Source organism: Electrona antarctica (assembly GCF_951216825.1).
Source record: "Electrona antarctica genome assembly, chromosome: 4".
NCBI lineage: Eukaryota > Metazoa > Chordata > Actinopteri > Myctophiformes > Myctophidae > Electrona > Electrona antarctica.
This window is the reverse complement of record NC_136809.1, coordinates 8,584,508-8,603,500: the sequence shown is the minus strand read 5'-3', so window position 1 is coordinate 8,603,500 and position 18,993 is coordinate 8,584,508. Positions and strand designations below refer to the sequence as shown.

The 18,993-nt window shown below is 43.7% G+C and overlaps 2 protein-coding genes across 2 annotated transcripts; both read left to right on the top strand.

The window, feature by feature from the left end:
• Nucleotides 1-1,572: 1,572 nt before the first annotated feature.
• LOC306922192 (late histone H2B.L4-like) lies at nt 1,573-1,983 on the top strand (the record flags this gene model as incomplete). Its single annotated transcript, XM_079499588.1, has 1 exon — nt 1,573-1,983. The coding sequence occupies one exon, from the start codon at nt 1,573-1,575 to the stop codon at nt 1,981-1,983; it is 411 nt and encodes a 136-aa protein (XP_079355714.1).
• Nucleotides 1,984-6,812: 4,829 nt separating this feature from the next.
• Nucleotides 6,813-7,169, top strand: LOC306922191 (histone H2B type 1-L-like; the record flags this gene model as incomplete). Its single annotated transcript, XM_079499587.1, has 1 exon — nt 6,813-7,169. The coding sequence occupies one exon, from the start codon at nt 6,813-6,815 to the stop codon at nt 7,167-7,169; it is 357 nt and encodes a 118-aa protein (XP_079355713.1).
• Between the last annotated feature and the right edge of the window lie 11,824 nt (nt 7,170-18,993).

The following is an 18,993-nucleotide window of genomic DNA, read 5'->3' as shown; positions in this document are numbered from 1 at the left end:
AAATCTGTTGCTCAGTGTCAAATCACAACAAGTTGTGATTGTATTAAAAGTAACAGTTTTCTCAATTACTGTAGTTTACGTAAAGAATCCTGCAACCCCCCCCCCCCCCCCCCCACACACACACACACACACACATTTGTTTCACTGATATGGCCATGTTACTGCTTGTAATGTTAACTTTTATTTACTCAGATGTGATGTATGGGTACACCACACAGTACAGGTACACGGTACAGTGTGTACTTCACAGTACCGTTATTGAGGGGCGCTAGACCCTCCAACATCTGGCTCCGTGTGTGCCACTCGTGAAGTCTGTGTGGCCAAGTCTATGAACGGAATAATTTCTTCCGTACAAACGTTCAGGCCAAGTCAATGGCAAATGTTGTAAGTGGTGATCATCATGATAAAAGGCGACCCTCACTTCGCACAAAAGAAATAAACAACCCACCCCAGAGATGTTGATTGACTCTGCCGTTTATGATATTGAGTTAGATTTGTGTTTGGAGAAAAAAAAAATCTTGCCCTTTGGTTAAATTAGTTCAGTCAGGACTACTCATGAATGGAATAATATTATATTTATTGAATATAAAATGAGCAATATATTTATTATGGTTTGGCGATTAATTGGATCTCCTTTGTAGGTACTCTGATCAAGCGCATCAGTCCCAACCATAGGGACTCCGAATCCCCCGTACCTAAAACAGCAGATGCAAAACGACAGGTAATAATGTAATTTGACCTCAAACTAATTGCAAAAAAAAAAAAAACTCAGCTGATTTTGTATCTTCAATATATCCTGAATAACAGAAAAAAAGTTGCCTGGAATTGTCTGAGGGGAAAGTGTTGAAAATGGCCTGTACAGTATGGCCACCATAGACATCCAATATAAGGCAAATATTTTTTAAATTTCCTTTTGCTTTAAGTAGCATGTGACATGTCAAACTAGGGTGTTTTCATGATGCTGAGTCCATTCCAAGCATTAGTTTTGCATAAAAACACTCCTTGGGCTAATAACGACCATAGCCACAATGTGCTGACCTCATCACATTTGTGATGACGGACGCACACACGCACACCCGTACACACACACACACACACACACACACTCCTCTCTCTGTCGCTCTAATGAATTAGTCTCATGTCGTGCAGCTGCGTCTAGATTCTCCCGGCGGATCCTGCCGGGAGCTGCCTATATGCCATAGAAAGCATAGGTGGACCCCAGGCTAGCGCTGGGGTTGCGACATTCATTTTTCTAACAGACTTGGTCAACAGCCATGCCTTTGTTGACCAAGTCTGTTGGAAAAAGGAATGTATTGGGGTTGACTCCTGTCTTCAAAAACAGGCAATTGTTAGCAATGTTGAACAGTTTGAGTAGTAAACGTCACTGAGTATTCCACGTAATGACGTCTTCACAACATCGTCATCACAACCACATACTTGTCCTTTAAATTGAACCGTCAAATGAGCACAAGGTAATTTGCGATAAATCCCTCTGCCTACAATATTTTCAAGACACTCGTTTTCAAAACTTGCCGATAGAATCAGCCGTTTACCGCGAAGCATCGGAGAATCATGTCTAAGGTCAATGCTAAAATACCTAAAGTGAGGAGAAGGGGCATGAAGAAGAGCTTCAGGAAAGCCAAGAGAGCCAAGAGATCGGGATCTAAAGTGGGCGCAGGACGCAGACATCATCGGGGCAGGAAGATGACGTACGGCCTGTACGTCTCCAAGGTCCTGAAGCAGGTCCACCCCAAGGCCAGCATCTCCTCCAAGGCCATGGCCATCCTGAACTCCTTTGTCATCGACAACTTTGAGCGCATCGCCGGCGAAGCCTCTCGCGTGGTTCATTACAACAAGCGCTCCACCATCTCGTCCAGGGTGGTCCAGTCCGCCGTCCGCCTGGTGCTCCCCGGCGGCCTGGCCGAGCACGCCGTGCAGGAAGGCATCAAGGCTATGAACAAGTACGCCACCACCCGCAGATGAACTATAGGGAGGGACTGGCCCATAAGTCTGACCTCCCGTTACTCTGAACTACGTGGCCTGTTAAGACCGAGGCGTGGCCGGGTTAAGACTAAGGTTAGGGTTAGCGACCTACGTGGCCAGATAGGACGGAGGTCAGGATTAGGGTTTACGGTTTGGGATAGTGTTAAGTGTTAGTTCGGAATGATAGGAGTTCGGAATATTTAGAGGTCGGAATAAAGACATGGCACTAATTATACTCTGCTACAAACACAACGTTTATTTGAACCACATAAGCATCCCTATTCTGTTAGACGGAAATAAGGAACGGACCGAGTATATGAGGGGATACCCAGGGCTTTTGTACTGCTAAGTAATGAAGTGTATATATATAGGGCTTAAGTAGTATTAGATCCACATGATGGTGGCCCGAGGAGTACAAGGAATCAAAAAACACCAGGCCAGTATCATGCTGACAGTATTGGGTCACCAGCCATGCAGGCTGGTTCTGGGTTGATCCAGCAGAATGAAGTGGAACGAAGTCTAACCCAAAGGAGTTGCATGTATACTATGGCATGGGGCAGATGTCTGCAATCAAGGCAGACGATGAATTCTGGTATGTCGGCTGTAGCCTTGAACAAGCAGGATGAAGCGGGAGATAATGTGACAGAGGGCATTGACTTGGCAGACTGACATATCTGGAACATGGGAGGACACAGTGGACACTGTACCAATCCTGTTGTGTTCCGTGTATGTCCTGCCTGCTCCACACATGGGGGTGGGCAGGGATACCCACCCAGCTCCACGCTTTAGCCAGGCAACCATGAGCATGTCTTGTCTTGGTCAGGATTTCGCGGATGGGAAAATTCTGATGGTGGCAACACCACGATGACGGATGGCGAGAGAGAGTGACAGCAGACAAATGAAGAGCAAAGTGGTCCAGCAACCGTGGGCAGACCTCAATCTCTGACCCATAGGTCTACTATTTCGGGAATGTTACCAGGAAAACCAAAAATCTAAAAAATAAATTAAAAAGGAAATAACTCTAATGTTATCAAAAATAGTCATTTAGTAATATAGTGTTTACTTTGTTAAGAATTAAAGTTTTTAATTTGAGTATAACCTCTTAAACATCATCTTTGAGAGCCGGGAACCTGCCGATGGAAGATGGCTTGCTCTGGAGAGCTCTTGCGGACTGCTTGAGATTGAAGGTCTGGCTAAGAAACTGTTAGTATTTAACGATACCAAGCAGAAAGAACCGTTTAGAACCAGTATGCTCAGTCTTGCAGTCTGCCCTCGAGCTACCATATCTGAACACCTGCAGAGGTCACTCAGCTCTAGTCCAGTGAGTGAGGTATGCGGCCAGGCTTGGCTCAGGGAGGTGGGCGCCCTTGCCATGCATAGCCCTTTTATTTATTTATTTATTTTCCACAATACCCCTTTTATCTCAATTTAGTCATTATGCCAGTTATGTGGCCTTTTTGTTTCTGTGAACAAACTGCTGTTTTATAGCAGTTTGGGCAGTTCTGTGCTATCGTTCTTCACGAAATTCGTCGATAATGTTTAGAGGGCCGTGAGGATCCCTCAGGGACTGAAGCTCTCACTCATTCGTCAAAAGACCTATGATCTTTAGATCTCCCGATGAGAAAATTGATTTTCTCGATCCTTTTTTTGGCCTTTTTTTGGCCACGTCAAATAAATCGCATTTCCATACTTGGAGTCTGACTCTGGTTACACAATGTGATGATGTATGATGATAAGAGCGCCCGATCACTTCATACAAGTGTGATTTTTATTTATTACTTTTTTCTTTTTGGGCTTGATCCCGTCTTATAGCTTGCAGCTATATTTACGATTGTTTTTCTTAAAGATGGAGTGCCGTGATTTGTGTATTTTTTCTGTTTTGCATGTGTCTATGGAGTTAACATTACTCTAATAGACCCCCAGGTGTTTTGCATGTGTCTAGTTAACATTACTCTAATAGACTCCCAGTTGTTTTGCATGTGTCTATGGAGTTAACATTACTCTAATAGACCCCCAGGTGTTTTGCATGTGTCTATGGAGTTAACATTACTCTAATAGACCCCCAGGTGTTTTGCATGTGTCTATGGAGTTAACATTACTCTAATAGACCCCCAGGTGTTTTGCATGTGTCTAGTTAACATTACTCTAATAGACCCCCAGGTGTTTTGCATGTGTCTATGGAGTTAACATTACTCTAATAGACCCCCAGGTGTTTTCCATGTGTCTATGGAGTTAACATTACTCTAATAGACCCCCAGGTGTTTTGCATGTGTCTATGGAGTTAACATTACTCTAATAGACCCCCAGGTGTTTTGCATGTGTCTATGGAGTTAACATTACTCTAATAGACCCCCAGGTGTTTTGCATGTGTCTAGTTAACATTACTCTAATAGACCCCCAGGTGTTTTGCATGTGTCTATGGAGTTAACATTACTCTAATAGACCCCCAGGTGTTTTCCATGTGTCTATGGAGTTAACATTACTCTAATAGACCCCCAGGTGTTTTGCATGTGTCTATGGAGTTAACATTACTCTAATAGACCCCCAGGTGTTTTGCATGTGTCTATGGAGTTAACATTACTCTAATAGACCCCCAGGCGTGGTTATAATATTCAACTAGAAAAGTCGCAATTTTTTTTGGGAGGGGGGGAAATCCCGGCACTCCATCTTTAAGATCCATTTGATCTCAATTCAGTCATTATGCCCTTTTGATTTATTGTTTTTTTTCTGTGTTGAATCTATATGGGTCACGTGATAGTAGTTAAGAGCCCCCACCAGGAGGAGATGCACATACAGTAATATACAGTAAATGGGAAAGGAGAGTATAGAGCAGACACAAGTGAAAGCTAAGACATAAAGATGATAAACATCATTTTTTATTTTATTTTATTTCATAATAAATGTTCAGGCCTGACTATCCAGCGCTGATCACAGCACTATACGTCATGCAAAGTTTGGCCAATCAAATCCCTATGTTACGTAACGTTTGTGACGGTCGTTTGCTGCAGTCAAATCCGGATGCTACGTTGTGATGCCCATCACATCCTGGGTCTATAGAACCAGGATGATTTTAATGGTCAATCCATCGATTGTGTTCTGGCTTGGATCAACGGAACTAAAATAGTATAGGCCTACTATTTATTGGTATCACAAAGGCAACTAATCTTTCCATGGTTTCAATAAACTTTTTCTTTGTTTTTGTTGTTCTTTTTTATATTAACTAACGTTATAAATCATCATTAAATTATCATTTGGGGGCCCACTTGCAAATACCCCCCCACGGCCTACCAGTGGTCCTCGGCCCACAGCTTGAGAATCACTGGCTTAAAACGTGAAGGAGTGGGGCGTTCTTTACAATATTTCAGAAGACACTCAACTCTATAGTCCAGTGATGTACAGTATGTGGTCACTTTAGGCTTGGCTCAGGGAGGTGGATGCCCCTGCCCTGCATAGCCCTGAGCGGGTGTTCTTTTTTGAGGGGCCCTCCAATGCCTGGCTGTGTGAATGTGCCCCCCCCTTGACATCATGTGGCAGCGTGGCAGGCATGTCAACCTGTAGAAGTTGTTAGACTGCGACTCGCATTGAATGTCTATAGCTAGGAAGAAGACATTGAATGTCTATAGCTAGGAAGAAGCTGGTAAAACGTTATCAAGCAGGCAGAGGTCACATCCCGGGGGGGTGCATATACGTTAGGTTATACTAACAGTCTGATAGGCGCTCCGATCGTCGCTCCTGACATGCAAGGGCGCTTAAAACTAACCTGTGGGTTTAGGGTTAGATTAGGGTTTTGGGTAGGGTGTCGATCTAATGCCTGTCGGTCTGTTATGTACGTCGGACCAAACCGCTGGATCTTGATGAAGTGAAAGGAGCGGTGGCACCGTGGCAGAATACAAACAACTGATGGGACTAATCCATTTGACAGTTGCCCAAGCCTACTAACTAATGGCCTCATCCCGCAGTGACGGTGCCATGACGTTGTTCCGACCTCCCATTGTTCCGAAATTACTAACCCTAAACATAACCGCAAGCACGGGAGCAGCGCATGTTCGCCAACCAGCAGCGCATGTCAAGAGCAGCGCATGTTCGCCAACCAGCAGCGCATGTCAAGAGCAGCGCATGTTCGCCAACCAGCAGCGCATGTCAAGAGCAGCGCATGTTCGCCAACCAGCAGCGCATGTTCGCCAACCAGCAGCGCATGTCGAGAGGAGCGCATGTTCGCCAACCAGCAGCGCATGTCAAGAGCAGCGCATGTTCGCCGACCTTTCCACATGTTCGGACTTCAGTCTATGGGCAGTCCTCGCCATGACATCACAACATCGCTATACGTCAGGGTCCCCCAATTAATTTTAAAGGGCCATATTTTGACTAGTCAAAATATGGTTCGAACCACGCTGGGGGCCGAGTCCGCACGCGCGAAAAATTGGGTTTTTTATTTTTTCATTCATTAATTAATAATTGTTCTCAACCAGTGGTCTGGGGACCACCAGTGGTCCTTGAGGGGGTGCCCAGTTTGACATGCATACGCTACTGACCCCCATTTAATGCCATTTATATCTGGGACACCCCCCCCAAAACAAAACAAAACACTTTTTTTTTTTACTTTTTTTTCTTCCAGGGGCCACAAGGGGGCGCTCCACGGGCCGCAAATGGCCCGCGGGCCGCCTATTGGGGAACCCTGCTATACGTCATCAAAGCCATGTAATCGTCCTATTAATACAGTCAAATGAACAATTGTCATTATTTAGAAGGCTTTTTGTACAGAGACAGTTTTTTGCAAAACTATAGTTGATTTAGACCAATTTGTGCTGTGAAGTATCAAGAGAAGAACCATGGTGAGGATAGCAAGAAAAGGAAGCTTCGGGAAAGCCAAGAGAGCCAAGGCGGGAGCGGGACACCGAAGGAGCAGGAAGGAGAGCTACAGCATGTACGTCTACAAGGTCCTGAAGCAGGTCCACCCTAAGACCACCATCTCTTCCAAGGCCATGGCCATCCTGAACTCCTTTGTCATTGACAACTTTGAGCGCCTCGCCAGCGAAGCCTCTCGCATTGTCCACAACAACAAGCGCTCCACCATCACGTCCAGGGAGCTTAAGACCGCCGTCTGCCTGGTGCTCCCCGGTGACCTGGGCAAGCACGCCGTGCAGGAAGGCACCAAGGCTCTCACCAAGTACACCGCCAAGCAATAGTCTGCTACGGACACTAAGGTTACTTTGACCACATGAACTCTATAGCCTTCAGCCTTCATCAATTTGGTAGACCGAAATAAGGAACGGACCTTATCCCTAAACTTATTTGCCACTTTTTACTATTTTTAAAAACCTTTTAAGATAGTTCAAATCTACAATTTCACAACGTACGTCTATATGTATCCTAGTTGAACCATTTTTAAATGTTTTTCAAAACAGTAAAAAAAAAATGGCACGGGCTGGCGCAAGATAGGGCCCCTTAATTATTTTGACTGATGAGATGATCCACTTGGATGGAGGTCGAGGAGTACCAGGAAACGAAGAAAAACACCAGGCCATAATAAGACAGAAAGAGCCATGAGTACACCATGCAGGTACACAAGTGGTCAGCCAGAAGAGCAATGAGCCAGGTGGAGGAATAACAATGTTGGGTCACCTGCCTCTTCCACGTGCGACCATGCAGAGACGAGGGCATGGCTACACAATGTTTAGCTGGACATATATTGATGATACATGAAAGGAATCGGGTCACCAGCCCGGGGAAGGCTATACGTCTAGGTTGCTCTAGCAGAATGAGCTGGAGCAAGGGCTAACCCAAAAGAGTGGCATGGCAAGGTGCAGAGGGAAGCATGGGATCTGTAAGGCAGTGAAGGTGTTCTAGTATGTCGGCTGTAGCAAGCAGTGCAAGCTGGATGCGATAGAGAGCATTGATCTGGTGAGACATCTGAACTGAAGCATTTGATTAAACAATCGATGAACTTCCCGTTGGGTTCTGTGTATGATGTCCTGCCGACTCCACACGCAGGTGTTTGGCAGGGATGGCCTAACTGAGCGTTCTGCTGTGGAAGCCCAACCAACCTGGACGAGTATATGGCGAATGGAAAATTGTCAGTGGTGACACGACCACATCCTGACATAGTCGGTGGACGGTGTGGAGCAGGAAAGAAAGAAGGTGAAACAACGGCCTGAAGGGCCTCGTTTCTAGCCTGGCTAATAAGCCAGACTAATATCACACAACACTGTCGAGGCATTTTTTTTTGCCAACGGCTGATTCGGTCTGGCTTATTAGCGAGGCTACCTCGTTTCATCTACTTTGTCAGAGTGCGAGAGCAAAGGCGTCAAGCGACTCAGACATTCAGGCAGACTTTAACCACTTTAACCCTGGCATGTCATTAGGAATGTCATTAGTTTGTGTAAAGTGGTTAAAGTAAAGAAGATGCTCAGATTCCTAGAGGAGATAACTAGCCTAACTAGCCTCACATGTTACTGTCCTCTGGTCAAAAGGTACATGCAGAAACTACTCAGGCCACTATGGTGCAGCTATCTGTCAGGCTTGGCTCAGGGAGGTGGACGCCCCTGCCATGCATAGTCCTGTGGGTGTTCTTTATTTCATCATTTATAACCCCTTTTCCTCCAAATTTAACATGATTTATAATAGCACTTTTCTAAGCAGTCCAACTCGAGGCCGGGGCTCATTTGAAAACCAGTGCAGTCAGGTTTAGGTCCTGGCTCAGGGAGGTGGACGCCCCTGCCATGCATAGTCCACCGGGTTCCCCCCAATAATTGATACCCTTTTATTATATTATATTTTTATGCCAATTACCCCTCCCCACGTACAACTGCTGTTGTACCTTATTGGCTTACCCGACGGTGAGGAGCCCCCACTGAGCAATGCATTTTGCATTGCGGTAGCTATGAAGAGTCTTATGAAGTGAATGTTTCCCTGTGGGTGCTCTACCTTGTCAGTGAGTTGGCGGGCTCGGAAACACCCACAGAATAGGCACAAAATGTGTGCCATGTGTGCCACTGGTATGGTCTCATTAATAAAGGTATTGGCCAGTCAGTAAGGTTCTTAAGAAATGTGTGTAGCTTCAGTATAACAATATACATCATCATGCTGTGTACCAATAGCAGCATATTGTATGAGCTGGAAAATAGAATATTATTTTTATTTAACTGTTGCAGAGACACATCAATCATAGTCCCTAGTGGCGAAAAATAAAACTTCTGGGAACTCAGATTAGAGTACAGGTAGTCGTTGGAGCCTCCAAAGGAGTACAGTTTATTTCTGACTACCACAGCAGCAGTGTAGGCATTCCCATGTCCTTTATTCAGATGTGTCGTCCAGCGAAACATTTCACACACCAGCACCACCGTGAATCAGTGCAAGTAACTAATTTACAGGATACGTTTTGTAGTGGCTAATTTACACCAACAATAAAACTTAAAAAAGCCACTAAGGGCACCAGGTAGCGAATCTTACGCAGAGGTAGGAATGAGTCCAGACAGGCAGCGAAGTCAAGTTTAGTGGTGTTTATTTTCAGCTTTTTGGTCCAGACAGCAAAAGATGGAAAATGTTTCAGGTTCATCCCTAACCTACTGGTAAAAAACCATATGCCCTCCTGGTGCTCTGCTGACTGACTGTGTGTGCTCATTAATTAAGTAACCTCAGCTGTGCCCCAAGCTGCCCATCACCTTCAAAACAAAAGCATTTAGCTGTAAAATAATGGCTGTAAACAAACTAATCAAGCAAAGCAAACTAAATAATAAATGCATTAGAATATATAGAAAACATACTGAAATACTAGATAGCTCCCACATTCCGGCCCCTAATTGTGATAATCACAATTATATATTTTAAACATGTAAGGGAGCTATTATTTCTATCCATGTACTTCTTTGTCTCCTTCTCTGTAGCCACTGAAAAATAAGCAGATGGAGAGAAGACAGGATAGAAAGAGAAAATAGATTGAGATTGTGGTCTTATTCTGTGGCCTCCACCAGCAGGCAGATCTTTGTCACAGGTCTCTCCAGAACGCTGGTTTTGGTTTGGATGCACACAGAGCGGACCAATCCTTTGGAGTCGGACTTGGTGCTCAATACTCGACCCATCTTCCAGGATCCTCTTGGAGCTGAAGCGTCGGCTATAATGACAATGTCTCCTGGGGAGAAGTTTCTTCTTGGAGCTGCCCATTTCTGTCTTTCCTGCATCACAAGTAAGTATTCAGATGTCCATCTTTTCCAAAACAGCTCTGCAATATACTGTACTTGCTTCCATTTTCTTCTGATGTACAGGTCACTCTTTTCATAGAGTCCTGGGGGAAAGATGGGTTTTCCTTTCAGCAGGAGAATGTGGTTTGGGGTGAGGGCCTCGAGGTCATTAGGGTCATCAGACACTTTTGTGAGGGGTCTGTCATTTAGTATCGCCTCTACTTCACAGAACAGTGTCTGCAGGCCTTCATCGTCCAAAACCTGTTGTCCAAGAACAGAGGTCAGTACACTCCTTACTGAACGAATCAGACGCTCCCAAACGCCACCTTGGTGTGAGGCTGTTGGCGTATTAAAGCTCCACTTAATTCCATCCTGAATCAAGACGTCCTGGATCTTTGCGTTATTCAGAGCAGCAAGGCTTTGCTTCAATTCCTTGTTTGCTCCAATGAAATTGGTGCCGTTATCAGACCTTAAATTTGACACAGGGCCTCTTCTGCATATGAATCTCCTCAAGGCATTAATGCAAGAGTCTGTATCAAGGGAATGTGCCACCTCCAGGTGTATTGCACGGCTGGTCAGACAAGTGAATATCACTCCATACCTTTTTAGAAGGCTTCTTCCTCTTTTCACTTCTATGGGGCCAAAATAATCAACTCCCACATTAGTAAAAGGAGCTATGTCTGGCACAACTCTCTCTTCCGGCAGGTCTGCCATTTTCTGTTCTCCAAGCTTTCCTCTGTGCCGTCTACACACCATGCACTCTGTAATTGTCCTCCTTGCAGCTGAATTGGCATTAATTATCCAATACCTCTGTCGAAGTCTGTGCAACATGTGATTCCTCCCAGCGTGTCCTAGTTGTTGATGGATATGGCGTAAAATGAGTTGGGAGACATGCAGATCTTTAGAGAGAATAACAGGGTGCTTGGTTTCTGATGGTAATGCAGACTTGTGCAAACGACCTCCAACTCTGAGAATATCATCCTCCAGTATGGGGTCTAGCCTGTACAGTGGACTGTCCTTGGAAACCATCTTTGAGCCATGTTTGAGAGAGGCAATTTCACTTTTGAACTTGTATTTTTGAACAAAATGAATGATCGCCTTCTCTGCTTCATCAAAATCTTCGGGAGACAAATGTTTACCAACATGTGTGGCTTTGAAGCTCTTAAGTTTCTGTTCCACAGTACTTCTGACTCCAGCATCCTTGTCGCTTTCTGCAGCTTTAAGTTCCTTTCTCTTTTGACTTATAAGTAGCAGAAGTCTTTTCAGCTCAAGGAACCAAGCAACAGATGTTTTAACCTTCTTCCAAGATGAGAAGTAGTTGACAAGATGATCTGTTGGATTTTCAGAGTCCTGAACAATGGCATTTACTGCTGCTTCTCTTTTGACCTCAGGGTCATCGATGGGAATCATATGATCCATGTCTAGTTTAGGCCACTCGTTTTCAAGCAAATCTGGGCCTTTCCTCTTCGGGTCTTGAAGTTGCTGCAATTCACTTGGCAAGACCGGATCTTCTTTTCTGAAAGGTAAGTCAACGTAATGTTCATTTTTCATTTCGGTTCTCATCGTGAATTGAGTGTCCTCTCTGGGCATTTCCAATTGCCCCTCTGATGTCTTTTCATTCAAAGCATGGTTGTGTTGTTTAATGAGCTTTTCTTCCAGATGTTCAACAGATATGTGATTTGTTGTGACAACAGAGCAGCCAGTTTTAACTCTGCTCTTAGTTCCACTCCTGAGTGGTCCATTGATGACCCAGCCAACTCTTGTTCTGACTGCGTATGGTCCTTCATTTTGGCTATTGATCAGCTCCCATGGTTCCATCACTTTTGCTGCATTAGTTCCGATGAGCATATCCACATCTGCATCCAAGTCATGCAGCTTTATGTTCTTCAAGTAGTGCCATTTGTCCACTTCATCCTGTCGTGGAATGTTCACTCGTGACACTGGCATAGCCTTTTGGGTTAAAACATTTGGCAGTTCAATAAAATCATTCATGTCCATGCCCGATACTTCCAAGTGAGACAACACACTGGTACTCACAATTTTCTTTTGCCCCATTGTTCGCAATAGAATACTGGCTGGCTTGCCACTTAGCCCCAGTCTCTTTGCAAGGTTCTGAGTGCAAAAGGTACCGGAACTCCCCGGATCCAAAAATGCATATGTCTGCACAACTCTGTCACTCATTTTGCTTTTCACTTTAACTGCCACAATTGAAAATACAGCATTGTCCTCGTCTCCAGCCCCTATATGGCCACATGTCTGAGACTCATGAGATGCATCACTCCCAGGTTCATGAGCTTCATTATGCTCAATGTGAAGAACTGACGGATGCCTTTTCTGACACACGCCGCAATACAATCTACTCATACAAAATTTGCTTGTGTGTCCCACTTTCAGGCATCCAAAGCAAATCCCATGCTCCTTTATGAAATCTACTTTGTCTTTTTGTGTCTTGGACTCAAACTGTGAGCATTCGTCAAGTGAGTGACTGGTTTGTTGGCAGAATAAACAACATTTTATGTGACTTTTGTTTCCCTCTTTCACTGCAGTGACACTGGTGGCAAAGGTGCCCTGATTCCTCTGCCTTGGTTGACTGACAGTGGGGGGTGGCCTGTTGTAGCTGGTATTTTTTGGATCCTGAATATTTCCGAACAGTGGGTCAGAGACAATTCTAACTTCCTTTTCAAAAAAGTTCACAAGGTCAATAAAAAGTGCTCTGCAACCACGTTGCTCCTGTAAATCACATGCAACACTCCTCCATTTCTCCCTCGTTTTATAAGGAAGCTTCATAACAATATTTCTGAGGTTTGATGGGGTGTCCAACTCACTCATGTGCGTGATTTGTTGTGTTAAATTAGAGCATTCCCTCAAGAAAAGAGAAAAGGATTGCATTGCTTTTACATCTTCTGCTTTAACCATAGGCCAATCGTGAATTTTGTCCATATAAGCAGAGGCAATTTTGTATTCATTTCCAAAATGTTCAGAAAGCAAGGATTTGGCCCTTTGGTAGCCTTGAACAGAGGGTAGATGCTGACAACTTTTCACCAGGTCTCTTGGTTGCCCCCTGGTGTACTGTTCTAAAAAGTGCAAGCGATCGCTTGCATTGTCAGTTTTAACTTCAACACAATTTTCGAAAGATCTGATGAAGGAATGATACTGAAGGGGATCACCATCAAAAATGGGTATGTTTCTCACTGGTAGGGAAGATGCTAAATTTTGCTGTACCAACATATTAGTAATTTCAGTTTGGCGTTGCATAATGTTCACAATGTCATTTTGGGTGCTATTGTTAGATGTCATGTTCGAGGTGGATGCCTGTCCTGTTTGTGGAGCATTGTGAACCATGTGTGTTATTGGTGCTTGAGTGTTATGGGTTGGTGGTCTGAGGTTTGTCTGCAATGTTGCCCTTTGTGTTGTATCCATAAACCTGATGGTCTGTGATGTTGTCTTTGGCCTTACAGTGACAGCCTGGGCCTCAGGGTGAGATACATTTTGCATGTCCTTTTTGTCATTTCCCTGTGGGACAAATTGATTAGCTCGAGGGTTGAGTTGGCTTGTCATCCGATTTTGAGCCTTGTTTCTTTCCAGGTATGAGTTCATTCCATCTGATCTTTTGGAGCTGCATTTTGAGATGGTTTCCAACACATTGAGTTTGGCATTAGTTGCAGCTAGCTCACTCTCCAGAGCCAACTGTTCCTTTTCCTTTCTTATTTTCTCTGTTTCCTTCCTTATTTTCTCTGTTTCCTTCCTTAATTCCTCCTCCTTTGCTTCCAACTCATGTTTCTTTTTTAATGCATGAATGCGCTCCACAAGTGCTGCTTTGTCAGCCTCAGCCTTTATCCTGGCAGATGCAGTAGAGGAGGTCCTAGATACATTAGAGTGTGTTTTTTCCCTTGGACATGAAATGTTGGAGGCACTGTCCTCTGGATTGATATCGTCAATAATAGTACTTTGTATAGTTATAGTCTCAAGACCATCATTGTCAACATTGTCATTTATTTCAGACTCATTTTCAACATCATTTTCAATTGATACCACATGAGGGTGCCCTGCATCAAACAACCAACCCTTGACATCCTCAGTGAAATGACACAATTTCACCATTGTTGCATTGAAATATGCATTTTGCCTTTTGACCTCCTCCTCAGGCAAATCCATATTTATGAAAGACTCGTGCATATCCATAGCCTCCTCATAACATTTGATGAAGTTACACAAATTACTTTGCACAGATTTCACATTGTCAGTAGTTTTCATCAACACACGTATTGGCTCAATGTATTTCTTGGCCTGTTTGATTTTAGCAGATCTTTTTTCTTGGCATGTTTGTATATAAAACTCCAATCCCTTTGCTGTGAACTTGATGTCCCGTTTTGCAGAGGGCTCGGGCTGAGCAACATTCTCCACACTTGAAACATTTGAATCAGCCACAGCCACTGTCTCGTTTGTCACAACTGGATCCATTTTTCTGAATGTGATTCCCACAAGCAATGTGTAATTAATTCACGTTGGAGAATCAAGAATGGATGACTCACACGTCCAACAAACTCCTATTATGCATCAACATGTAACAGGACAATAATTCAGTCACTCCAATGAGCTTGCCTCTTTCCAATAAGGCTGACAGTTATTCTTCACATACCAATGTTGTTGCTGCATAGCTTTGTGCGAGTGTGATCCATTTGTGCTGCTTGGTCCTCCATTCGTGTCTTTAACAGCATGATCCAAACTTCAAAGTGACAGTGCATTGTGCGGGTGTGCCGGCATGGCTGGTGGCTCCATTGTTTGAATTGTTTGAAAGTGCAAGTGCGTCGATCCATCCAACTCCAAACATCGGTGCACAAAAAATCCAAAACAACAATAAAAGTTTCCGCTTCAGTGAGCGTGGTTTTTTACTTTATGTAGTGGCTAATTTACACCAACAATAAAACTTAAAAAAGCCACTAAGGGCACCAGGTAGCGAATCTTACGCAGAGGTAGGAATGAGTCCAGACAGGCAGCGAAGTCAAGTTTAGTGGTGTTTATTTTCAGCTTTTTGGTCCAGACAGCAAAAGATGGAAAATGTTTCAGGTTCATCCCTAACCTACTGGTAAAAAACCATATGCCCTCCTGGTGCTCTGCTGACTGACTGTGTGTGCTCATTAATTAAGTAACCTCAGCTGTGCCCCAAGCTGCCCATCACCTTCAAAACAAAAGCATTTAGCTGTAAAATAATGGCTGTAAACAAACTAATCAAGCAAAGCAAACTAAATAATAAATGCATTAGAATATATAGAAAACATACTGAAATACTAGATAGCTCCCACACGTTTGTTAACCGAGAACTGGATTAGTTTGAACAGGTTGTTGAATGACATCTTGTTTATTGGACGTTTGCTTTTACAGGTGCATTCGTTGTGATGACGATGTTGTGATGTCATTGTGTAATGATGTCATTATGTCGAATTTCTAATGAACAATCACACTTGTGTGAACTGAGGGGCGCTCTTATCATCATACATCATTATACATCACATGCCTATGCGCTCAGCCAATCAAATCATCACAAATGTGGTACACAAGTGACATAGACACAAAGCTGGGAATACCCCTCAATAATGTAAGCATCCATCCATAAATCATAACAAATTTACTTTCAATTGTGCCAATTTGTCAAGTACATAACTGATTTGTGTATTTGTTTATTGCTAGATTGTATTTTATAATGTGAATTTGTTTTATTATTTTGTTTTCATTTTGTTTTATTGTTTTCATTTTAAATTTTATTTTTAGTTGACCATCTGTATTATATTTGCTGGAATGCAGCCATGGTTGTCCCATGTTTTTTTTTCAGTTTTTTTTTCATGAGCCTAAATTGTCAAATAATGATACATACAAATATATACTGGCAACAAGCAAAAATATAGACACTATGGCCCTCATTTATCAATTGAGTGTAAAATCTGCCCCAAATTCGAGTGTAGGTTTCGTAGTACACCCACGTCGGGTCGGCATTTATAAAGTGATCGCAGACAGCTGATCCTTCCTAATTTCATTCCTAGCAGTAATAAATGTGACGGCTGAAATCAATCTGGCACGCCCTATAAAATCAAGCCGCGCCCAACGGTTTTGCGACATGAACAACTGCAATACGACCTGGAAACCATGGTTACAGGAGAAAAAAAAGTTTCACTCGCTTGCCTAAATTGCCTTGCTGCCCCCTCCCATACACACACACACACAGACGCACGCACGCACACGCAACTTGTTGTATCTTAAATAAATAAACCTGCATGAATTAAATAAAGCTGTAGGACTACCCTGTCTGTTTCTCCTCTCGCTTCGCTTCCCTTGCTGCCCGCCTCACCCCCCGCACGCACGCACGCAAGCAACTGTCACTGTGTTGTTAGTTGTATATTAAATTATTAAAGTCTTTATTCATTTAATATACAACAAGATATATTATAGTGAACGAAAACCTGAACCTGTGAACCATGAATTATATAACAAATAGGCGCGCACACGCTGCCATTTTGCAAGGTGCATCTCCTGTCCTGTCTATCTGTCTCTCTCTATCACTGTGGTCCGTCCGTGACACCGTGACCAATTGACCATGCACGTTCGTTTCGACAGTCTATTTAAATTGCCTCGCTGTCAACTGTCAATTATATGAATATTGCAGCCAAAACCGTAGCCTCATATGGCGCTGGACAGTGGTGGTGGTGGTGGGCTGCAGGCTGGCTTTAGCCTATAGGATATCTCCGATGCGTTCCCACTTGCGCTGGCACGGCACATTTGGCATTCGAGCGACGCGTCGGGTTTATTAAACGAGGAGGAGATTGCACATACTGTAACTCCAGAAAGACATCGGCCTGCTGTAGATTAGGCTACAGTAGGCTACCCAAGTTGGGACTCTCCGCAGCTGCAGCGCTGCACTATAGCCTACTCTCCAACGTCCCGTCATGGAAATATTTCAGCACAGACAGCCCAAATCGTCGCATGTATACGCTCATCATGCAAAACACTGTTTAAATGGCTTACGCATCTAACTTGCAACATTGTTTTTAAATGCGCGATTTTAATTGCTTGCTTGTAAAGTTGGAAATCTCCTACTAATTTCATATGACACAAAGACACATCGTTGATGTATTCCTTTACTTTTTTTTTATTTTTTACATTTAGCCCATATACATACCTATACAGTTTTATATAAACATTTTAGGAGTGAATACATATGTTTGATGCCTGTGACAGCCTCTCAGCTGGTCAAACAATGCTGCTCCGCTGTTCTACGACAGAAAAACAGGTGAGGACAAAGCGTACGACAGCTCCCGACGTGATTTTTGTCTTGGCTCAAGTTCAAATTCATGCTTTGGCGCAAATCGTAAATGCCGAAAATTGCGGTAGGGGGGCCTATAATATATACAATTCAATATCGTTTCCATCCATACATATCCTAACATACATATCCTAACAGGGTTCTCAACCTTTTTGGCTGGGGACCCCCGGAAAATGCTTTCGCAACCCCCGCCCCCCCCTCCACCCCCAATACAAACTGACTGCAAAAATAACATTAGAGAAAATATATCATAAATGAATAATGAAAACAAACCTTTTAACTTTTAAAATAATAATTTGGGGACCCCCCAAAATAATTTGCGACCCACGGGTTGAGAACCCCTGTCCTCAGGGCACATACATTTCCTCCATGGGTATCCCTATTTCAATTTCGACCTGTCCCTTAATACTTCCTATACTATATAGGATAATTTGAGCATAAATACTTTTTATTTGCTTTCAACCCTTTGCATATCAAGGTCCATTATTTATTCTGCATTTGATCCACGGACCACCATTTGATGTAATTTGGCCTCTCAGACCTAAAACCAGTGGCGGGCGGCTGCAGACCATTTACTGAGGGTCAGACCCTCAGACATTGTCTACTGCGTTTGTTAATGCTCCGTGGCCCGCAACAAAACTGCCTTGAAGTGGTCATTTATTTTCTACTCTCTCATATTCTCTCTCTCTGCTACACCTCCTCCTCCGCCATTCTCTCCTTTTCCTTCATGCCTGTCCAGAGTTGTTCAGCCTGGTGTCCTGCAGCCTGATTCGTTGCATTCCGGGATTTGTTTTGTCACTTTGCGGAGCGAAACGGGCTAGCCCCTGGACCCCACTTTGAGAACCGCTGCAATAAGGACCAGTCCACACTGTAGGCAGGACAGAAGCACCAGAGCCCCCATAGCCAGCAGTGTTGCCTCTTAATTAATGAGCCTGTGATAGGCAGATAGGATGTCAGTGTCACATTACCTACATCTATTTTAAAGATAGTATAAAATGTAGGACCAAGTTCTCTCTTCCCTGTGAGTGTCTCAGTTCAAATATACATACTACACAGTAATGATAGCCATAACATAATATGTCATTGACATTCAATATGACAGTGGGTTTGCTGCTGTCACAGCAGGCATGCAGACTCAGAATGCAAAGTCCATCTCCGCTACTCATTTGGGACTCAATCAGTCACAAAAAGCCACATACCCCAAAAGCTCATGTAAGACCATGCATGTTTAACATGTCCCAGAACTGTGCAGTCAAATCCTCTATGGTAATTTAACTCAGATATAGTGTCGAAATGAAACCAAATGGACCCATGCCCATTGTAACTCAAGAGAGTGCACAATTAAGAGGAACCAAATGGACCCATACAGATCCACAAGGGGGATGGGTGGAGGTCTTGATCTGTCCGATGAAGCTCACCCCACCCCTGTATCCCATTTACTGTGATGGATTTAAAACCGCTAGACGAGAATAAACCTCCGGATATTATCTGCTGGACAGATCTCTCAGGACGGTTTGT